At 47.2% G+C, this 18,546-nt stretch overlaps 1 protein-coding gene across 1 annotated transcript in view; it reads right to left on the bottom strand.

Annotated features, from left to right (window-relative positions):
- The window catches only part of MDGA1 (MAM domain containing glycosylphosphatidylinositol anchor 1), a 139,719-nt gene that overhangs the window by 81,456 nt on the left and 39,717 nt on the right, over nt 1–18,546 (bottom strand). Inside the window, exons 4-6 of the mRNA XM_069009841.1 lie at nt 10,977–11,116; nt 8,038–8,212; nt 2,448–2,644 (exon numbers count right to left, since the gene is read on the bottom strand). Of these exons, the coding sequence (XP_068865942.1) occupies nt 2,448–2,644; nt 8,038–8,212; nt 10,977–11,116 (512 nt within the window). The remainder of the gene's footprint in view (nt 1–2,447; nt 2,645–8,037; nt 8,213–10,976; nt 11,117–18,546) is intronic.

Here is an 18,546-nt window from a genome sequence, read left to right as displayed (position 1 = left end):
GAAGTCACTTGGGACTCAACATTGCCAAACCAAAGCAAATCAGAGCAGATTGAGGCATTAATACTGGCTTAATATGACAAGTTCAACAGTTATGCTGTAGAAATCTGCAGTACAGGAGGAAAAAAAATTCAGAGAAATATTCAGAGAACTTTCAAAACTTTCTGATCCCTCTTCTCCAGATTCTAGTCTCATTTATGCTGATGTAAATCCAGAGTGACTGCAGAGACTTTGACAGACTTTTCTCATTCTAAGGTAACAAATAACATCACTGCCTGCACTCCATTAGTTACTGGCTTGTTATAGAAACAGAATCAAGTTGTTACATTAACGATAGACATGTTCTGTAGATTTTTATTTATGGAATGCAGCAAGCTCTGAGCTGCATCCTATGGTTTGCACACTCTGCAACCCATATGTCTTCCACTGATGGCTTGTTGCTGTTGTTCTCCTTGTGTTTGTCTGAATCTCTTTTGGAGAAACCATTCCATAGCTGCCTGCAAGTGTGAGGAGGTGTCAGCATGGCAAATCCTCCTGAGGACAACCTCAAAGGACTGGACAATGAGCTCAGGAGTGATAATATGCAGAGAACAAGGATGAGAAGTGAGTGTATTAGAATGATAAAACCTAGGACACCAATAACCCCAGGAAAGTCCTGCCCCGATAATTGTTGCTATGCCACACAAATTATGGCATTTACGATATGCATGTCATCTACTTACTTACAAGGTCACATGTATCCTGTGTATTGATTAGTAAATTTGGGTATATGTGTATAAACCTTCAGTGCAAATAAGTTTTTAAAAGCTTGAACAGTGAAGTCTTCACCTCATTTTTAAAGTAAAAGCTTATTCAAACCTGACACTGATAGAGGTTCATCTCTAAGACAACACTTCGAACTCCAGCGACGGGTACTTGGTTAAACATTCCAGAAAGATTTTCCCCTTCCAACAGTGTTGCAGAGGTGTGCTTTTGTTAACTTCAACTCTCACCAACCCAAACTTACAGGCTTATGCTGGTGTTAAGGAAAGGACTGCAAGGGCATGCCTGTCTGAGCACAGCAGTTCCAACACCCTCTTTCAGAGCTGGGAATGACCCATCATATTGGGAGCATTGCCTGACAGGAGCTGCAGCATGCTGGGTCATTTAAACATTAATGCTGCAACACGGTAAATTTTTGCGAGACGCCTTATTTAGCTAGAGAAAATAACCCAAGTCCTAAGACATCCTCTCTTTAAGCAATGTCTCCTGTTAATTACACTGAGCCTAGTGAAAACTGGAAGTACCCATAGTGGCTTCCTCTAAGGCCAGGGATGTCCTAGTTGGGAGGCACATAGCACACAGACAAAGCTGTCTTCAGGGCCAAACAGCAGCGCTGACCTACAGCGTTTCTGCAAATCTGCCACTAACCTGCAGCTCTCTCCTCCCTCCTCATCCGCCTGAACATTTCCATTTGGATGCCCATTTCCATGACCTACAGAGGCAGTGTGTTTCAATAAAACATGAACATGACTACATTAACTTAAAGGTGGCCTGGGGCATTGCTCAGAAATCAAATCCAGCCAGAATGTGCTCTGGGCCCAGCTTTGGGAATGCAGGAATGTGCTTGGGATGAAACAGGTGCCCTGGGGAGCTGCCCCTTCAGCCCTCCCTTCCCACCCATCGTTGCCATGTGTTCCCTAGCAGCCTTGCTGGAAGTACTGGGGCTGATTAGCATCTAAAGGACATTCAGATCCTGAGCTCAGCTTAGGGTAACATGCCCAGAGTGCCCTGGCAAAAGAAAAGTTCCCTTCCATCTCCCATTGCATTGGCAGGCTAATTACTGTGAAGAAAGTGGTGTGTAGAGGGGAAATCTGGTTGTGCAGGGCAAGTCCAACACAGGCAAGCAGAAGAAGGAGAAATTATGTGGACACCTTGTCACAGGACAACAGTCACAAAGTGCCCAGGCAGTTGGGCTCCCCATTATTTGTGGCCATTAAGAAAAACTCGTGGATCCCACAGCAATGCCTGCCATTTGCTCACACTGCTGCCAAACAGGAAGCCCTTCACTGATATACAGAGCCTGGGCACTCAATTAAGAAAAAAAATTAGTGATGGGAGATAGAGGAAATCCAATCTTGGGATTGTTTGCTTGGATTTTAGTCTCAGCCATCCAACAGCTGCATAACCTCATTAGGGGAGCAGTGTCATTGCTCTCAGGGACAGTGACAAAAAGGGAAAGGTCCTCCTAGGCTGTCACACTCCCTCCTACTGCTCAACTCCTCTTGTACCCTGTGAATTTGCATGCAGAAGGAAGGTCTACTGGCCCTTCTGGAGGCAGTGCTCCTTGCAGCGGCCTGCACCCTCTCCCCAGCATCATAATCCGTGCAGGGAAGGAAACACCATCCATTACAGTGCCCTGCATCAGCAAGACACTCAACACGAGTTAGCAGAGGTTTGCTTATTTTCACCTGTGTGTAAAGGGGTTCATAGATGTCCACACCATTGTCCTGACTGTGAGAAAGTGTCTCTGCTCCCCGTTTCCAGATGAAGCGAGCTGGTGGGTTGGAGTTGACCGTGCAGCGGAGGAAGACGGTCTTCTCCTGGTAGAAGCTGCCACGTACGTCACTGATGGTCTGGTGAACGGTGAGAACAGGCTCATCTAGATCTGGAAGGGAGGTAAGGAGGGTCGCAGCCATTGTTAGCAAAGCTTGGTCTGCATGTACAGCCTGCAGAGCAGATGATGCTCCAGGTACCACTGAGGAGAGGGAAAGATCCCACACGTTTGGCTGATGACAACTGCTGATTTAAGAGTTGATCTCAGGGCAGGTAATACAACCAGTATCTAAAGGGAACAGACAGGAGAAGCCAGAATTCTCCCGCTCACCACATAAACCTTCAGAGAATAGAAAACAGTCTCTGGTTTGCTGATCCCTATGCAGTCCCCCAAAAAAACACCTGCCTGCCATGTGTCTCAGAGCAGTGGGGTGCCTCACATTCCTCAATGGCACCCCCCCTCCAGAAAATCACTACTCTCTACTTCAGTGAGAGTTCAGAAGAATCCCAGGAAGCTCTGTTCCGTCATAATTTCTCCATTTTCTGGTTCCCAAATCCCTCCTGAAATCATGGGGCTAAGCCCATCGCTGTGAGATGTCCATACAAACGACATGACAAACCTTCAAGACAAAGAATGAAAGTGAAAAATCAGGACAAGATCAAGGAGCTGAGTTGGAAAGTCATCTAGACAGAGCAAATCTCTTGGGGAGTCATGGGAAGATGAGATGCAAAACACTGTAATAGGTATGTATAATTTCTCTCTTTTCCTATTAAATATCCTCTGTGTATTTTCTTCAAAGTCTGTATTGACTGTCCTTCTTCAGCAACTTCTACTCACTGCAGCTCCATTACCCCTCCCTAAACTGATCAGATTCTTTTGTTTTCTCCCCTTACAAAAGATGCTCCTTTCAATTCCCTTATTGTACCTGCACCAGACACGTAGCCACCATGACTGAACCAATGGTTATCAGTGGCTACACTTGCAAGGACAGAAGCAATAGCCCTGCAGGGAGAGGATTTTCTCCATCCGCACAGAGCATACTGCCCCTCTACAGTTGCCCACCTGCTAATAAGGGATGATTTTCTCAGAAGTTGCAGCAGGTATGAATTTTCAACATCACCGTAGCATGGGGGAAACCTCAGAGGCAGTGGATCTTTCTCCTCACAGAACCACTTTGAGACTGAGGTTAAATGTAAAGATCCCTTTTGACCAGTGTTGGGGTTTTGGGAGTTCCCCTTCTGTTTTCTTTCTTCTCTTGAGGAATTTTTCTATATATTTTGCCGGGGCAAAAAATTGCTGGGTGCTTGGGAGAAACAAAAGACCTGGCCATAGAGGGAGGGGTCCAACGGGGATACTCTCTTTCACCTGAATGTGTGGGCGGTTGTTCTCAGAGTTAGGATAGAGAGAGAGGCTGTCATCCTGGTGGACGGAATTCGTCAGCACTGCAGGCTTCTGCTTTTTGGCTGCCTTCCTTCTACCGTGAGTGGAGCTTGCTCACTGGAGCGGCTGTTGCACCGGGACCCTAACACCCCACCTTACTTATAGAGGAACCTTTTCACCATCTGCTTGGGTGCCTCAGGGAGAAACCCCGGGATCCCAAGCCCGCCTTTCCCTGCCCCACTGGGAGCCGGGCTGCGGCCACCCTGCCCCCGCCATTGCTTTGAGCCTTCACTACTCTGTAGCCCTGCACGCCCTGCCTGCCCAGACCTCCAGGGGTTCCCACTGCAGTTCCGGAGTTTGATCCATCTCGTCTGCCACCCGGGATTTGTGCTCGCCCCTGCCGTTCCAGCCTGCCGTTCCAGCCTGCCACTCCCGAGGGTCCGGCCGGACACCGGGATCGGCTGCCCAGGGGTTTGTGAAGCCTTTGTCCCATCCCTTCCCAGGATCCCAGGGCACCGGTGCCGCGTGCTCCCCGAGCTCACTCCGGAGCGCCCCCTGCAGCCGCGGGGGAACCATCGCACCTGCCCTGCTCACCGGGAGCCGCCAGCGCCCCTGCCGGCTGCGAGCGGAACTGCACCCGAGGGGAAAGGGCCTGACAGCCGAGAAGGCTGGGACTGGGTTTGTGTTTGCTGTTACTGTCATAGTTATTGTTGTTTGTTTGACTGGTTATACACATATAGATATATAATAGTAAAGAACTGTTATTCCTATTTCCCACATCTTTGCCTAAAAGCCCCTTGATTTCAAAATTGTAGAATTCGGTGGGAAGGGGGTTGAGTTTTTCGTTTCAAGGGAGGCTCCTGCCTTCCTTGGCAGAAACCTGTCTTTCAAACCAAGACAACAAGAATTGTCCCTCTAAAACCGAAATCAGTCCCTGTGTCTTTAAGTATGTCTTACAAGGCACCTTTTGAGCTCAAGTTAAAGGATTCTGTATTTTCAGGAACGTTATGACCCCATCTTCAGCTGCAAGGAAACTGAGGTACTTGTACCAAGTATCCTCTTGTGCTGCCAGCATGGCCCTCTGCACATGCCAATGTGCTCATCATCTCCTGCCCTCCCATACCACCTAGTTTTCACAATATTTTCTTTTACAGATTTCTAAGTTTGGAGATCTGACTTCCAGTAAGGAAGAGGGAAGCAGGGATGAGTTTCTGCTAACGTCATCCAAACAACATATGCTCTCTGCTGAATCACAAGTGTCAACTTGTGGATTTGCCTCTTTTAATGAGTTGTACGCTCAGCAGACAGCAATTGTAATGGGACCTGAAATTTGTCTGCTTGACCATATCTCAGAGATATGAGTAGAGCCATTAGTGGAATAATGACAAGACACAAAAAACATCCCAGAAAAAAACCTCCACCAACCAAAAAAACACTCACAGCTGAAGAAAAACATGCAGATGGAAAAAAAAGGCTTCTCTCCATACAGTGCTGTCTTCATGTGGCCATAGGGTGACTGAACAAATTCTTTTGGACCAGGATGCTGAGCATAGCCTCTCCTCTTTTCCTCCTTCTTTGTCCTTAACCCTCCTTTATGTGTTCTCATGAGTGACTCTGTAGCTACCATCCTTCTGAGACTGTTTCTCAGCAGGTAAAACACTTCCCTTACTAACTGAAGAAGAAGCTCACCATTCCAGTCTCCTGGCTCCCAACTACTCCCCACACAGAAAACAACAACTTCTTTTTGGTTGCTAAAACTTTCCTCCTGAAGGCTGAATCCTTCAGCCTTCTTTTGTAGCAGTCAGCTCTAGGTCTAGCCCTCCTGAGAAAAGCTAAAATAAGACCTACGACAGTATGTATGTCCTTGATGTACAAGTAACGCCACTGATGTCAGTGAGCTGCTCAAATGATAAATTTGGCCCAAGGCTGCCCATGGAGATGATCACGTGGGATGTTTCACGCACAATAAAAGCTTGTAACCATTCATTCTTTTCTTTTCTTTACTTTCTCTCTCTCCCACATGGAAATACTTCGAACAGCAGCTGCCTCTCTGCCAGTATCTAACCAATACTTTAAAGCCTCACTGATGCCCACTTGGGGCAAAGGAATATCATGCTACCTGGGTTAGTGTTTCCAGTTTAATATCCTCTTGGCACCAACGATGCTCTCTGCACAACCTCACTGCTGAATAGCAGAAGTATGACTGAGGACTAGCAGCAGCTGTCAAGGACACCAAGGTACACATGAGGGTGATTACTTACCTCTAACTACAAAATGGGATGCAGGAAAAGAACAGATTTGTTTTCAAATTCTGGTTCATTCAGCTGAAGGTTGCCTGGGTGAGCGTTCAACAAAAACTGTGGCTTTTCCCATGTGTTCCCTTGTACCTACTGCAAATACTAGCAGAAAATAGTCTCTCCTCCCCAAAAACCAAGTGAGCAGAACAGAGGTGCAGTACCAAGTCCATCTGCAGAGTAGATGTTAGTATGAGAAAGCCCTTGGCCACCCCATTAGCCCCATAGTTCTACAGGTCAGAGCTGCATGAGGGACCACAGGACACTACATCACTCTAGCTCCAGCCTGCACCACGGGAGCACCCTCAGGGCACGAAGAGATTCATGGCACATTCCTGTTCCTAGGCACACAGGCCCTGGCAAGGTGTCACACTGAGGCTTGACAAAGGCAAGTATCCTTTCCAATGGAGAGTTATATGCCTCCACTACATGTAGGAGAAGAAACGGGCAGAGAAGCCAAGCAGATCTAGGGTGGGTGCCAGAACTTCTCTAAACAAAGTGACACAATGCCAATGAACAAAACACTCATCCTATCCACAGTGGCTGCTGTTGAAGCAATCCATTTCCACAGCCTAGGTAGGAAGGTGCCCACACTACACTACTCCAATAAAGGGTAGGGCAAGGAAGGAACAGAGATGGGAGCTACACCCAGCCATACAATATGACTGTGAATCGTGAACCTGCCAAAAGCTAAGGATGCCCAAGTCTGTGGCACATTTTACAAGAGTCACACCACAGCTGGGCTGGACAGCAGGACTAAAAGGAAGCAGTCAGGCAGCAGCTGCTGTCAGCAAGAAGGTCTGCCCAGACTCCAGGTATGTACTGGGGTTTTGAAGCCTGGAGGTTGTTCCACTCACAGATAACCACAGTGCCCCTCAGCTCAGAAGGAAGGACCTTCTTGCTAGAGGGAACATAAGAACAGCTCATGACAGGTTAAGGGACAGATTCAGCTGCTTTATCATACCTTACATCTTTTTAGCATCAACCTCTTGCCTTCTCAGATAATATGAGTGAGGAGAGGTATTTTTTTAGTTGGCCTGGAGAAAATTGGAATAGTGCATAGTCAAGGACAATATAATGGTAATCTTCTCCAAGAGAGCAAATCTCTTCACAAGTTGCCTAGATATTAAATCTTGAATTTTTGCCATAGGGGACTTATGGCATAAGTTTAATTCCCTCCCTTTTGACCACAGCAGCCCAAGAATGAACATTTAATCCAAAAAAAAACCATTAAGAGAAACCCTCAGAACTTGAAGCCCAAGGTGGAAAGCCACTAGCAGCATGTCCAGGACTCAAGAAGGATGGGCACTATGACCAACCAGGGAAATGTTGAGTCACCTTCACGTTCACCCTATCACAGCTCAGCCTCCTCAGCTGCATTCCAGAATTTTTGGCTCTGTTTCCACCATGCTACAGAAGTAGCAATGCTGGGAGCAGGACACTGGTTTCACGAATGCCCCCAGCATCTGGGACACTACCAACTTCAAGAAACATTGCTTGCTTCAAGCACTGTCAGCTTCAAAATGAAGACAAAGAAAGCAGAAGCCACCCACAATGCTACATCCCAGACAAGTGCTAGGGAACCCTGTCAGTGACAGACACCACAGCACCTAGATAGGAATGACTCACAAGGACAGCAGAGCTATGCTCATCAGGGATGGATCTAATCTCCTAGGCAAAAAAGACCACTGGGGAGACCACACCAGTCCCTCTGCTCCCGAGTCAGGTGCACGTGGTCCTAGGGCAATGCAGCTCCCTGCTGGCCCCGCAGCAAGGCAGAGACATGCAGTAGAACTGTGGGAAGGTCTGGGTTGCCACTAAACGACTTACACTGCACATCTACTCGAATGGACTTGATGGCAGGGACCCCAACCCCATTTTCTGCTTTACAGTAATAGCGGCCCCCCTGCAGCCTTTGGATCTTCTCAATCCGAAGGGTCTCGTTAAGCACTGACGTCTCTTGGAATTTGTCCGACGCGCTGCCAGCAGTTTTGGTCCATCTCACCTGCCGGAGAAGAAAGAGACATGAAATCAGGGACACAAAATAGAGATCCCAAGATTCAGCAGAGCTCCCTTTGTTGCTCTTCCCCCTCCTCCCTAGCTACTTCCATAGAGGTCCTACAGCACCACTAGACTTAGCAAAGCTCAACTATTGATCTCAGTATGTCTCAGTAGGCCAGGTGCTGATTCTGGTCCATCACCAATCCCCATGTCCAAGAGCCCAGGAAAACCCCTCACTTCATGCAGACACACACTGCATGTTTACCACTCCTGCTCTGATTCTGTAAACCTAGCAGCTTGCTCAGTTTTACTCCACTATCTGCACAGGACTTTCAGCATTCAGCCTTGAGACCCCATGTGGCTGGTAGGCCATGATGCTACAGCAGACATCAGCTCACAGCTACAGAGCTTTTACTGCAGTCCACACTCATCTTTTTCTGGACAGCAAGGCTATTTCTGCTTTTTGCTTTTCCATGAGTGAAAAAATGCAGTTGCTATCTGACTCTTGCCCCTTTCCCACTGGGAACCCCTGTGTATTTTGTTTTTGTAAGTCATCCTTTTGCAGTACACAAGCTTTTCCTCTGTTTCTAAAGATACAGAAAAAGAAAATAAAAAAAATCCCTTCAGATTTCAAGCCATCTTTTCATCTCTTTGTCCTTATGTTACATGTCTTAAGATCCTGGCTTGCAGGAGCAACAGAGCTGCATGATATTTCATAGTGAATGGTGGCAAGAAGGCAGCAATCCCGAAGACTGGAGGGTTACTCTTATGTCTGCAATGAGGTACAGCCCTTGCAGTGGCAGTACAAGCCTCCCCCCTGTTTTTTGCACTCCAGACAATGAAAGAGAGAGACAACTTTTCTCAGCCCATTGGTTTTCTATGTCTGCAACCCCCCTTCTAAAGGCTGCTGACCGCCAGCCTCCTACTCTGGTGACAATCTAGATTTTGGGACTGAGATCAGCCAGCATAAAAAAAGAGACTTTCATTCAGCATTGGCCATAGATAAGATGAAGCAAATACCTTGACCGCTCTGCCAGACTTTGCCTAAAGCTCACTGCCTTCACCTGATTGGTGCTGATGCTCTAGAAGGAGCAGGGGTGCCTACATCTCATTCCCAGAGCACCAGGCTGAGCAGATTTTCAGAGCTATTGACCATGGATTTATTCAGCCTTTGTAGGCTGATGAAATTGTCTGAGGGCCCCAAGATTCTTGGAGTCTCCTGTTTTGAAGGACACTTCAGCCAGCTCTTTAATCTTTTAAATCACAATCTCATTTTAGTATTTTGGCCACATTTTCATGCTTTAATGACTGGCTGATAGAAAGGGAAAGAGAAGATTAAACAAAGGTTAGGATAAGAGCTTAGCTGGAGAAGAAATCAATCCATTAGGAGGGAGGGCAGAAATAGGATGCATGCCACATTTTATATGTGCAGGTTCCAGTCTCCCTGGTCATGCCTGGTTCCAGGCTCTGATGTCCCCCGTGGAGATCTGGGCAATGGCAAGCCAGAGTGCTGCCCACTAGCCCGCTGTCTGCAACAGGCTCTGCTCCAGAAATCTCTCTAGCTACTCAGGCTCAAATCCCTACAACCTGCCAGGACCTTTCCACACATTCAACAACCTTAGGCAGGGCCACTGCTACCAAATTCCCCATTTCTGATGCACACAGGTATCATTTGTCCATCACTGTCACAAGCCTAGGCTGGTTGTTTTTGCTGACTTGGCTCAGGTAATTTTCTTTTTATTGTTTCCAGGATATTCTTTTGATGGGAAAACCATTTCAAATCTTCGCCTTTGTCATCACCTCTTCGCCAGGTAGCTCCTCACAAGCAAGTCCACAGAGACACTAACTGGCATAAGCAGATTCATGGCTTCTCTCCACAAATACCTTCGGCAGGACTGAGGAAGGGGGCCAAGACACATATTATATGTGGCTCCCTTGAGTGTATTCTGGCACATCCAGCCTCGCAGTGTGCTCCAGCTGCTGTTCCTACCACGCTCTGTCTCAGAGCTGGCAGACCCATGCTCTGGTCCAGTACCTCTACAACACATCCACTCTAACACTGAACTGCCCAGCTTGAGTATCTGAAGGGTGCTGAGGTGGCTGCACGGACTTGAGGCCGTGGAAGCCTCTGGGCACTCCAAGTAAGGACTGCAACCATTAGCCAAACTCAGCTTTGTACCTCCCCACTGGACCATGTCTTTGACTGCAGCATGGATGTGTCCAGTGCTGCAAGTCTGAATCTGCCTCTGCTCAGTGGCCACAAAGCAATGACCAGCAGGCTCTGCACGGGGCTCAGTGAAGGGCATTACCAACAACTTCCCAAACTCCCCTGAGCAGTGTGCCCTTGGCTGTACATCCAGAGAAGCTTGAGAGACTGATGGACCATGAAGAACCAGCTCTTAAGGCAAGCACATGGGGGAAGCCTTTTCTAGGCTGTTCCTACTTTGTACTAAGGGGGTTAAAGATTTGAGGGTGCATTGTATAATGATTTCTGTTTGGACTTTCAGTTTTTGGAGGGACTTCACATACTAAAGACAAGTAAAAGGTCTTTGTAAGCTTCTGCAAAGCTTTGTGGACTGTTTTCCATGAAAGTGAGCTTAAATGCTTCACAGCTTAACAAGCTAAGTGCTTGCAAAATGGGGCATCCCTGCCCGAGTCCAACATGTAGGAGAAAGCTGGACACCCCACTGCCCACAGTTCTCCTCTATGTGCAGACTACAAACAAGTGCTGTGGGGAGCAGGGGTGACTGGCAAGACTGAAGGCTTACCTGTGGCCGGGGGTGTCCTGTGACCAGACACTGCAGGACCAGCGTGTCCCCCTCCCGAATTGTGTAAACGCGTTCACTGATGTTGTCTTCCTTCACCACGCACGCTTGCCCAGCATGGATGATTTGGGCCTGAGCAGGAGCTGTGGAGAGGAAAGAAGAGGTAAAGAGGGAAAGGGCCAGTACTCCATCTCCTTATGCCCACTGCCCAGGGTGGCTTCTCCCACCTCTTAAGCTACAGAGAGGAAGAGCCAGGCAGTTCTGGCAATGAGTCACAGAGGTCTCAGGAGATATATTATTAAGCAATTTTTCCCATTTCCTGGGTGTCTGATATCAACTACTATTTTAAAACCTTTGGTCCTGTTGGGATGAGCAGCTCTAGATACTGAAAAGCAGAATATGGAGCTTTTTTGGGGTGGACCCTCCTGCACGGGTTGAGGACTAAAAATTTCCTGCTGTCATCTCTCCTAGAGAGGAGTATGTGCAAGCAGCTATAGCAGGGACTTGGTCAAATCACAACTGCTCTATGGCTGTCTAAAATAAGCCTGATTACTATGATTTACCTTGCAGGGGGCTGGGATAACTACTGAGCAGAGTCAGAAAGGGCCCTGAAGCTCTGTACAGCTGTTAGCACACATCCCTAGAACAAGCATAGCACACACTGCAGGAAAAACAAGTCTTTCCCATATTAAATAGCAGCCTGTCTCAGCCCTGAGCCAGAGGAAACAGTCTCTGCAGGACCAGAGGACCCCATAATCTGCAGGGATTCTCCACCTACAGCTGCAAATGGAGACCAATTACTGCCAGTCCAGCCAGGAAAATGGGTGAAAAAGTACACAGAAAGAAAGTTCTCAAAACAAAGTTATAAAATGCCACACCACCAAACAGCACCTATATCCCCACTGCAGCCCTGATGACAAGCAGGAAGAGACAAGGTCTAGTAGAACAAGATTTTATAAAGAAAAATGCCTCAGCTCTGAAGTTCTGTGCAAACAGCCTTTGGCTCCCTACTCCAAAGCGTTTGTGTGATCAGAGAAGTGGCTGAGGTGCATTGAAGGTGACTGTGCAGCCCAACAGGATGCCTGAGCCTGTTTGAGGGGGAAAATCCAGTTGCACTTCAAGAAACAGAGAAACCCACAAATGTGTCTAAGAGTTGGTGTCTCACTGACAGTCCCGTGGGATACTTAACCAGCTTTCTAGAATGCTTTCAGGTGACTCTGGCTCTAGCTCCCATTAGTGGAATATAACAAAAATGAACAAACCAGTGAGGAAATGATCAAAGGCTTTAAAGCAATGAGCCTTAGAGAGCCTTCCTAGGCAAGAATAAATTTTGCACAACCTGTTAAAGCTGAACCAAGCACCCACTTTTTCCTCAAGGTTAGCTGAGCTTCAAAGACTACCTTTTAAAAAATTATTTTCATTCTTTTGGCATGACCAAAATGCTGTAGACCAAATCACCTGGTCAAGAGAAGTGCTTGGATTTTATCTCGTTCAATCCACCAGCAGTACAGACGGTTGGACAGACCGGGCTGGGGCAGTGGAGAAGATCTGCCTTTGAGATCAGCCTTTATGTACTTGTGTCACCACAATGCACTGACCAAGCAGTAGGGACATGGGAGTGGACACAGGGCTCTGCTCTTGCTGCTGGGGCTTTACAGCCTGCCATGGTCACCCAACACCCAGGCAGCAGCACTGCACATACAGCAAGCTACTCTCTCGTTTTCCATCTCATCTGTCTTTCCAGCATGGTGGCACTTCGTTAAAATCATTATTACTGTCCAAACTGTTGACAAACAGAAGCAACATGTCTATTTGAATAATATGATGGCACAAACATGGACAAATTCCCCAGCCTCTCCTGTCTTCCCCTTCTGCAGGCCTCTCAAGATTCCTGCCATTGCTTGGGCATCATGGAATGCCAAAACTGACTGTTAAGACTTCATTGATACAACTGAGCAGATGAGTGACCTTCCCCTGCCTGGATGGCAGAGAGTCTTGTTGAACCCAGGAGAAAGCACAAACCTGTATATATGCTTACACACATCTGTGTGTTTGTACACACATACATGCATGGACTAAATACATTAATTAAAATAATGATTTATCAGGAAAAGACATCACGAATGCTTGTCAAGCCAACAGTTGCAGAGGAGGGATTCAGAAGTCTACATAACCTTTGCTAATATACCTTAATCCAAATGACAGCCTCTTGTGCTGTTTCAGCCCTCAGATCACTTTCCTGCAGATCTGCCATGACACCTTTAGCCCCATGTATACTGCAGAGCACTGCTTACAGGGCTGAGACACAGGCTATGATGCTGATCAATCTCTGCTGACTAAAAGAGAAACTCTGCCCCTTTCCATCCTATGCCACATTCCTCCAATCTCCAAACTGTCCTGCCTGCATTTCAGCAGGGTCCTGGCACCCTGAAGCAGCAAAGCTCTGGTAACCTCTCTTCACAGTCTCTGGGCTGCCTTTGCCAGCTGGTGGCTCTATTCTCCCTTTGCAAACATGACCTTGCTATAAAAACTAATTTCCAGACACCCCACGGAGAATTGGAATATTTATCTGCAGCTCGAGCTCCCAGTTAAATGTTGCTCTTAAGTTGCACTGCTGTACCCCATATGGTATACAAAGTAAGCACTGAAACTTTCACTCTTCCCTTTGTCTATTCCACTTTCATTATTTCACCTGTGTTGTGTAACCCTGTTTTACCGCTTGTCCAGAGGCATTTCCACATGGGTAACTTCCACAGCAAAATCATTAGGTAGAGTGGTATAGGATTAGAAGGCTTTTCTGCAACTATTCTGGTGCCAAAATACCTTGGGGTAATTCGCTGGTGTAACTTTGAGAGAAACATTATTTAAACTAATCCTTATATGGCACTAGACTACAACAAAAGGACAGCTCTGGGGATAAAACCCTGGGTCATAATTTTGTCCTCTTCTCCCAAATTCTCCCTGAATACACTGAGCTGTAATGAAACTTACAAGCAAGCTTTGTTCACAGGTGTCTGAACTTGCTTGTGTCACCATCACTAACACCTTTCAGCTAAATCATTGGAAAGGGACATCACTTTGAGGGAATCCCCACTGCTTAAGCTGTAACAGCTCTCTGGCAATAACAGCACCAGCTACACAGCAGAACAGCCACCGTTTCTCATGTCTTAAACCCCACTTGAACCAGATCTCTCAGAAGGAAACTCAGAAAGCTTGGCATTGTCTTGGAAAGAAAAGCACTCAGGTAGATGGCACAGGAGCCTGAGACACTGCCTCTGGTTTGGTTACAACTTGACATTACTAGGTGGAGGCTGAGCAATGAATGAACCCAGTTCTTTGGGGACTGGGGACTGCATTAAATCACAAGATGAGACTTGGGAAGGTCTCTGTTCCAAGCTAAGCCTGCCACAGCACAAAAAGGTTGGGGAAGTCACCTCGTGCTGTATTACAGATGGGCAGAGAAACTGTGAGGATTAATTGCACTTTTAATGTGCTTGAACAGAAAGAATACATTAATGTTTGACATCATCCCAGGTCTCTTGGAGGATTTCAGCATGTAGACAGTTTGCACACTGCCAGCACAACAGGACGGCAGGAACATGCCTGTCAGAGTAACAGTTTCACAGAAGGCTCTCAGGAAGGAAAAGAAGGGCTGGAGATGAAAGAGTAACCCCAGCCATTTTCAGCAGTGCTCCACACAGAACAACCCTTGTACAGAGACAATCTCCCCTGTTGAGTCCTTCTGGGGCAGAATCCCTCACCTCAGGCCAGCAAACCCCAAAACAGAGGTCCAAGGAAGATCTCTGATGGCCTATATGGGGGAAGAAGGGACAGATTGTTCCCCTCCCATTTTTGCCAGAATTTTGAAGGACAGATGTATCATCACTTTTATTCCGCTGTCAGGTAAGAGATCTACTTAGGGAAGGCTCTCAATACAAAGTCCTCCAGAGAAACTAGGCCAGCCAAATATTAAATGTCAGATGCTTTAGAAGGGAAAGAACTCCAAGTATGAACCTGCAGCATTAGGCCCTTCCTCAGAAAACTGCTGGACTCTAATGCATTTGGCCTCTGCATCAAGATTTCCTACTATGCTTTCGCTTGATATATTTACACATTAAAACAAAAGGAAATTGAAGTGGATAAAATAACTTTATTCCCAGTGCAGTGTACCATACAACGTTGTTATTACCACAACCTGGAAAGTTTACGAGACTCTTGGTGCTTAGAGGTTGCTAACAACATGGAAATGTAGAAAAGGAGAGAGAAACGGTCTTTTGGAGAGGACTGAGTCATCTGTATTTGCTTCACAGGTCTAGCCATTCATCTTCTCGAAGCTCAGATCCCATCAGTAAAATGACAGCGATGAGAGCTCCTTCACAGAGAGGGTGGTGAATGACAGATACTGCACTGACACTCCCTCAGTCACTGTCAGCACCCACAGGGGCAGCTGCTCCCCCATTTTGCAGCTCAGCACCTACTGCACTTCCCTGCTGCCTTCCCAGCACCCTAACAGCAGCCATCACTGTTTGACTCTGTCCCACCACTACCCCTGCCATCTGCATGTCCTGCTGATGGCTCAAGGATGAAGAACATTTATCTCCAAAGCTGCTGGGCCAGTACCTGCTGCTGAACGCACAGGGGCACTGAATCCACCCACCTCTGCTACCTTCCTCCTCCAGGATGGGGAGAGAGGAAAGCTGTACCTAGAGCTTTCCTCTTCCTCAGCCTGAATCTACCCCCCTGCTTTGCAAGGCAAGCAATGATCTTCCATGCAGCTGGTGCAGATGTAATTCAGCCTCTTCTATACATACCCTAGGCAAAGAAGCCAAGGTCCTTCCCATTCTGGTTCACAGGCTCCCCAGACTCACACTGCATAGTTACACTTGAACAAAAAGGAGGACATCAGCTGCTAATCTGCTGCTTAAACCTCTTAAGAACCTTTCTGTCCCCTTTCCTCACCCTTCCGCTCCTGAGCAAGTGGCAGGTAACTTGCATCTGGAAGGGAGTTCCCAGAAATGGGAAAACACATGGTATGTACGGACCATGGTGGGGTTGAATAAGCATTTCACTCAGGAAATCCACGTGGCATTTCTTGCTGAAGAGACACTGTCAGTGACTGCCTCTCCAGGAACTGCCCTGCAGCGCTGTGAGTTGCAGACCACGCACGGCAGAACACCCAAGGGGCAGCTCAGGCCTCGAAGTCACTGCTGGAGTCAGCGTTTTATCCCGTCTGTTCATGCAATGCACAGACCTGCTCGGCGAGCAGGGGCACACCAACATGGAGACCCATGAGGAAGGGGTCATGGCCCCCCAGCAGAGCACAAGGGAAAGCCAGTGCACGCATAAAGGGAAGAGACGAGCTAGCAACAGTCGTCAGCAGCAAGGAAGGTCTGGTATGACGGGAAGGGTCTGCAGGGGCAGCATCCTGACAGCCAAACAAAACACCCTGCTCTGGGAGGGGATGGAAACTGCCTTGATGTGTGCTCCAGCACTGCTCAGCTGGTCTCATTGATTGCTCCACTAGGGATGAAAACCACAGCCTTTGCTGAAACTTTAGACAAAAAAAATTAACCAGACCAGATCTAGCCCACAATGCAGGGCATGATGTCAATGGGCCATTTGAAAAGGAGAATTCACTCCAGCTTGAGGACAATTATGGAAATAATAATACACAATCAGTGTCCATTAACACTGTCAGCAGGGCTGTGGATCAATATTGTATTAATGGCTGAAGAAAATACAGCCATACCCATCAGTCAGCAGTTAAGACCAGCACAAGAGCAGAGGGAGAGGAGGTGGCAGTGGGCAGGTGTAACCAAGCTCAGGTGTTGGATGTCTTTGTGCAGCCTGCCCAGGGGAGCCTATTTTCCAAACCAAATGCTACCACCACTTTCCAAACACATTCCCTGGCTGCTTGTTCAGGGGCCTCCTCCTCCTCACCTCAGCCCCTCACAGCCTCTTTGCCCAGTGCAACAGCAAAAGGAGCCCAGTCCCTGCAGGGAATTTCCCCCATGGAAGGTGCTTGGTACAGTTCAGTCTGATTAAACTCCTGCTTTAACACAAGGCCAGGCTGGTCCCCTAGCACAGAGAGAGGCAATGCAGAAGGCCCAGGGACAGCTGAGGATCAAAGCGTATCCATGGTCCTGGGTCTCCTCCCACTCCTTAGACTTCTGTCTCACCCAAACTCCTTCTGTTGACTCTTCCAACATCATGTGCTGCCTGGGCAGTTCTGTGCTACCACAGTACTGTCCTAAAGTAAAAGACATCAGGAAGCCCTCCCTGCCTGCTGACACTAAGGGTTACAACCCCAAACAAGACAGATCTCCACTGAGGTTCTTTTGCTCTCATGCCCCGGTGTTTTCACTGCAGCCCAAACCTCATATGCTAAAAAAAAAAAAAAAAAAAATCTGCTTACTGTACACCTGGACTAAATTTGCAGCAGGGAACACATCATATTTCAGTAGCAAAATGTCTCTGAGTCCTTTGGTGTTTGTACACTGATCATGATTAAAACACAAACATTCATTCACCCACAAAAGAAACACAGCCACTCACAAGATATGCAAAGAACCATGTCTGACCCCACACAACACTTCACAGTTACCCTTGAGCAAGAAGAAAAAAATACAATTTTCAATGAGAAGTGCACAGAGAAATGACAGGGTTGTGGAAAGTAATCACAGAACACGAAACTTTGCTACTTGAAATAGCATGGGAATTTTTTTCACTTGGAGGAGACCAAGACTGTGTCTTTACATCTCTGTCTGATTGCATCTCCAGAAACAGAGTTTCTTTTTGCAAAGCTCAGCCAGATGATTTCCACAGTCTTAAAATAACTTTTTGCTTAATCAATGTCACTTCCTTGAAGCACCTCTATAATTTTTTTTCTTTTAGAAAAATGCCAGCAACAAAATCATGTGAGATGTCATGAATAGCAGGTACACTCCCCAGCGACTGCAACACCTGCTCCAGAGACCATCGTTCAACTTAAAACCAAAGCTGGATCATGTACTTTACTAGAGTATCAGTTACCAGATCATCACTGATCACTTCAATCCCCAACTCCACTGCCTGCAGCAGCTCATTAGCTTTCCTAGATATTCCCAAAATAGTCTTACATAGGTCCACCTAACTGCAGAGTGCTAAGGAGCAGAGAAAAACTGATCAGCAACTTTGTGGTGAGAATCAAGTGACAGATGTTACACACGCAGAGCATTGTGGTGGCACAAACTCTACATTACTGCCTAACTTTTATGCCTGAGTGGAATTTCTATAGACAACTCAATGCCAGCAATATGAAGTAGCTTGTCTTCAAACCTTTAGGGGCTCCAGATACAGTGGCAATCAGAGCCTGCACCTCAGCAACACTGTCCTGGAAGATTCCAGCTTCGGCTGGGAAATGAAAAAAGCATGCCTGTCTCATAATGGCCCTAAAGAGACTTTATCATCTCTCCCGACCCACTTCCCCCTATGCCAGCTACAGAGTCTGAGCTGTATCTCTAAGTCTTGGTGCAAAACCCAATGAGACACAGAGCCACACTTGGGTGAGGAGATCCTGCCAAGCTGAGTGCTC

The sequence above is a fragment of the Aphelocoma coerulescens genome, chromosome 3 (assembly GCF_041296385.1).
Source record: "Aphelocoma coerulescens isolate FSJ_1873_10779 chromosome 3, UR_Acoe_1.0, whole genome shotgun sequence".
In the NCBI taxonomy this organism is placed as follows: domain Eukaryota; kingdom Metazoa; phylum Chordata; class Aves; order Passeriformes; family Corvidae; genus Aphelocoma; species Aphelocoma coerulescens.
Note: the sequence above shows the minus strand (reverse complement) of the source record. Positions and strands in the feature narration are given on the sequence as shown.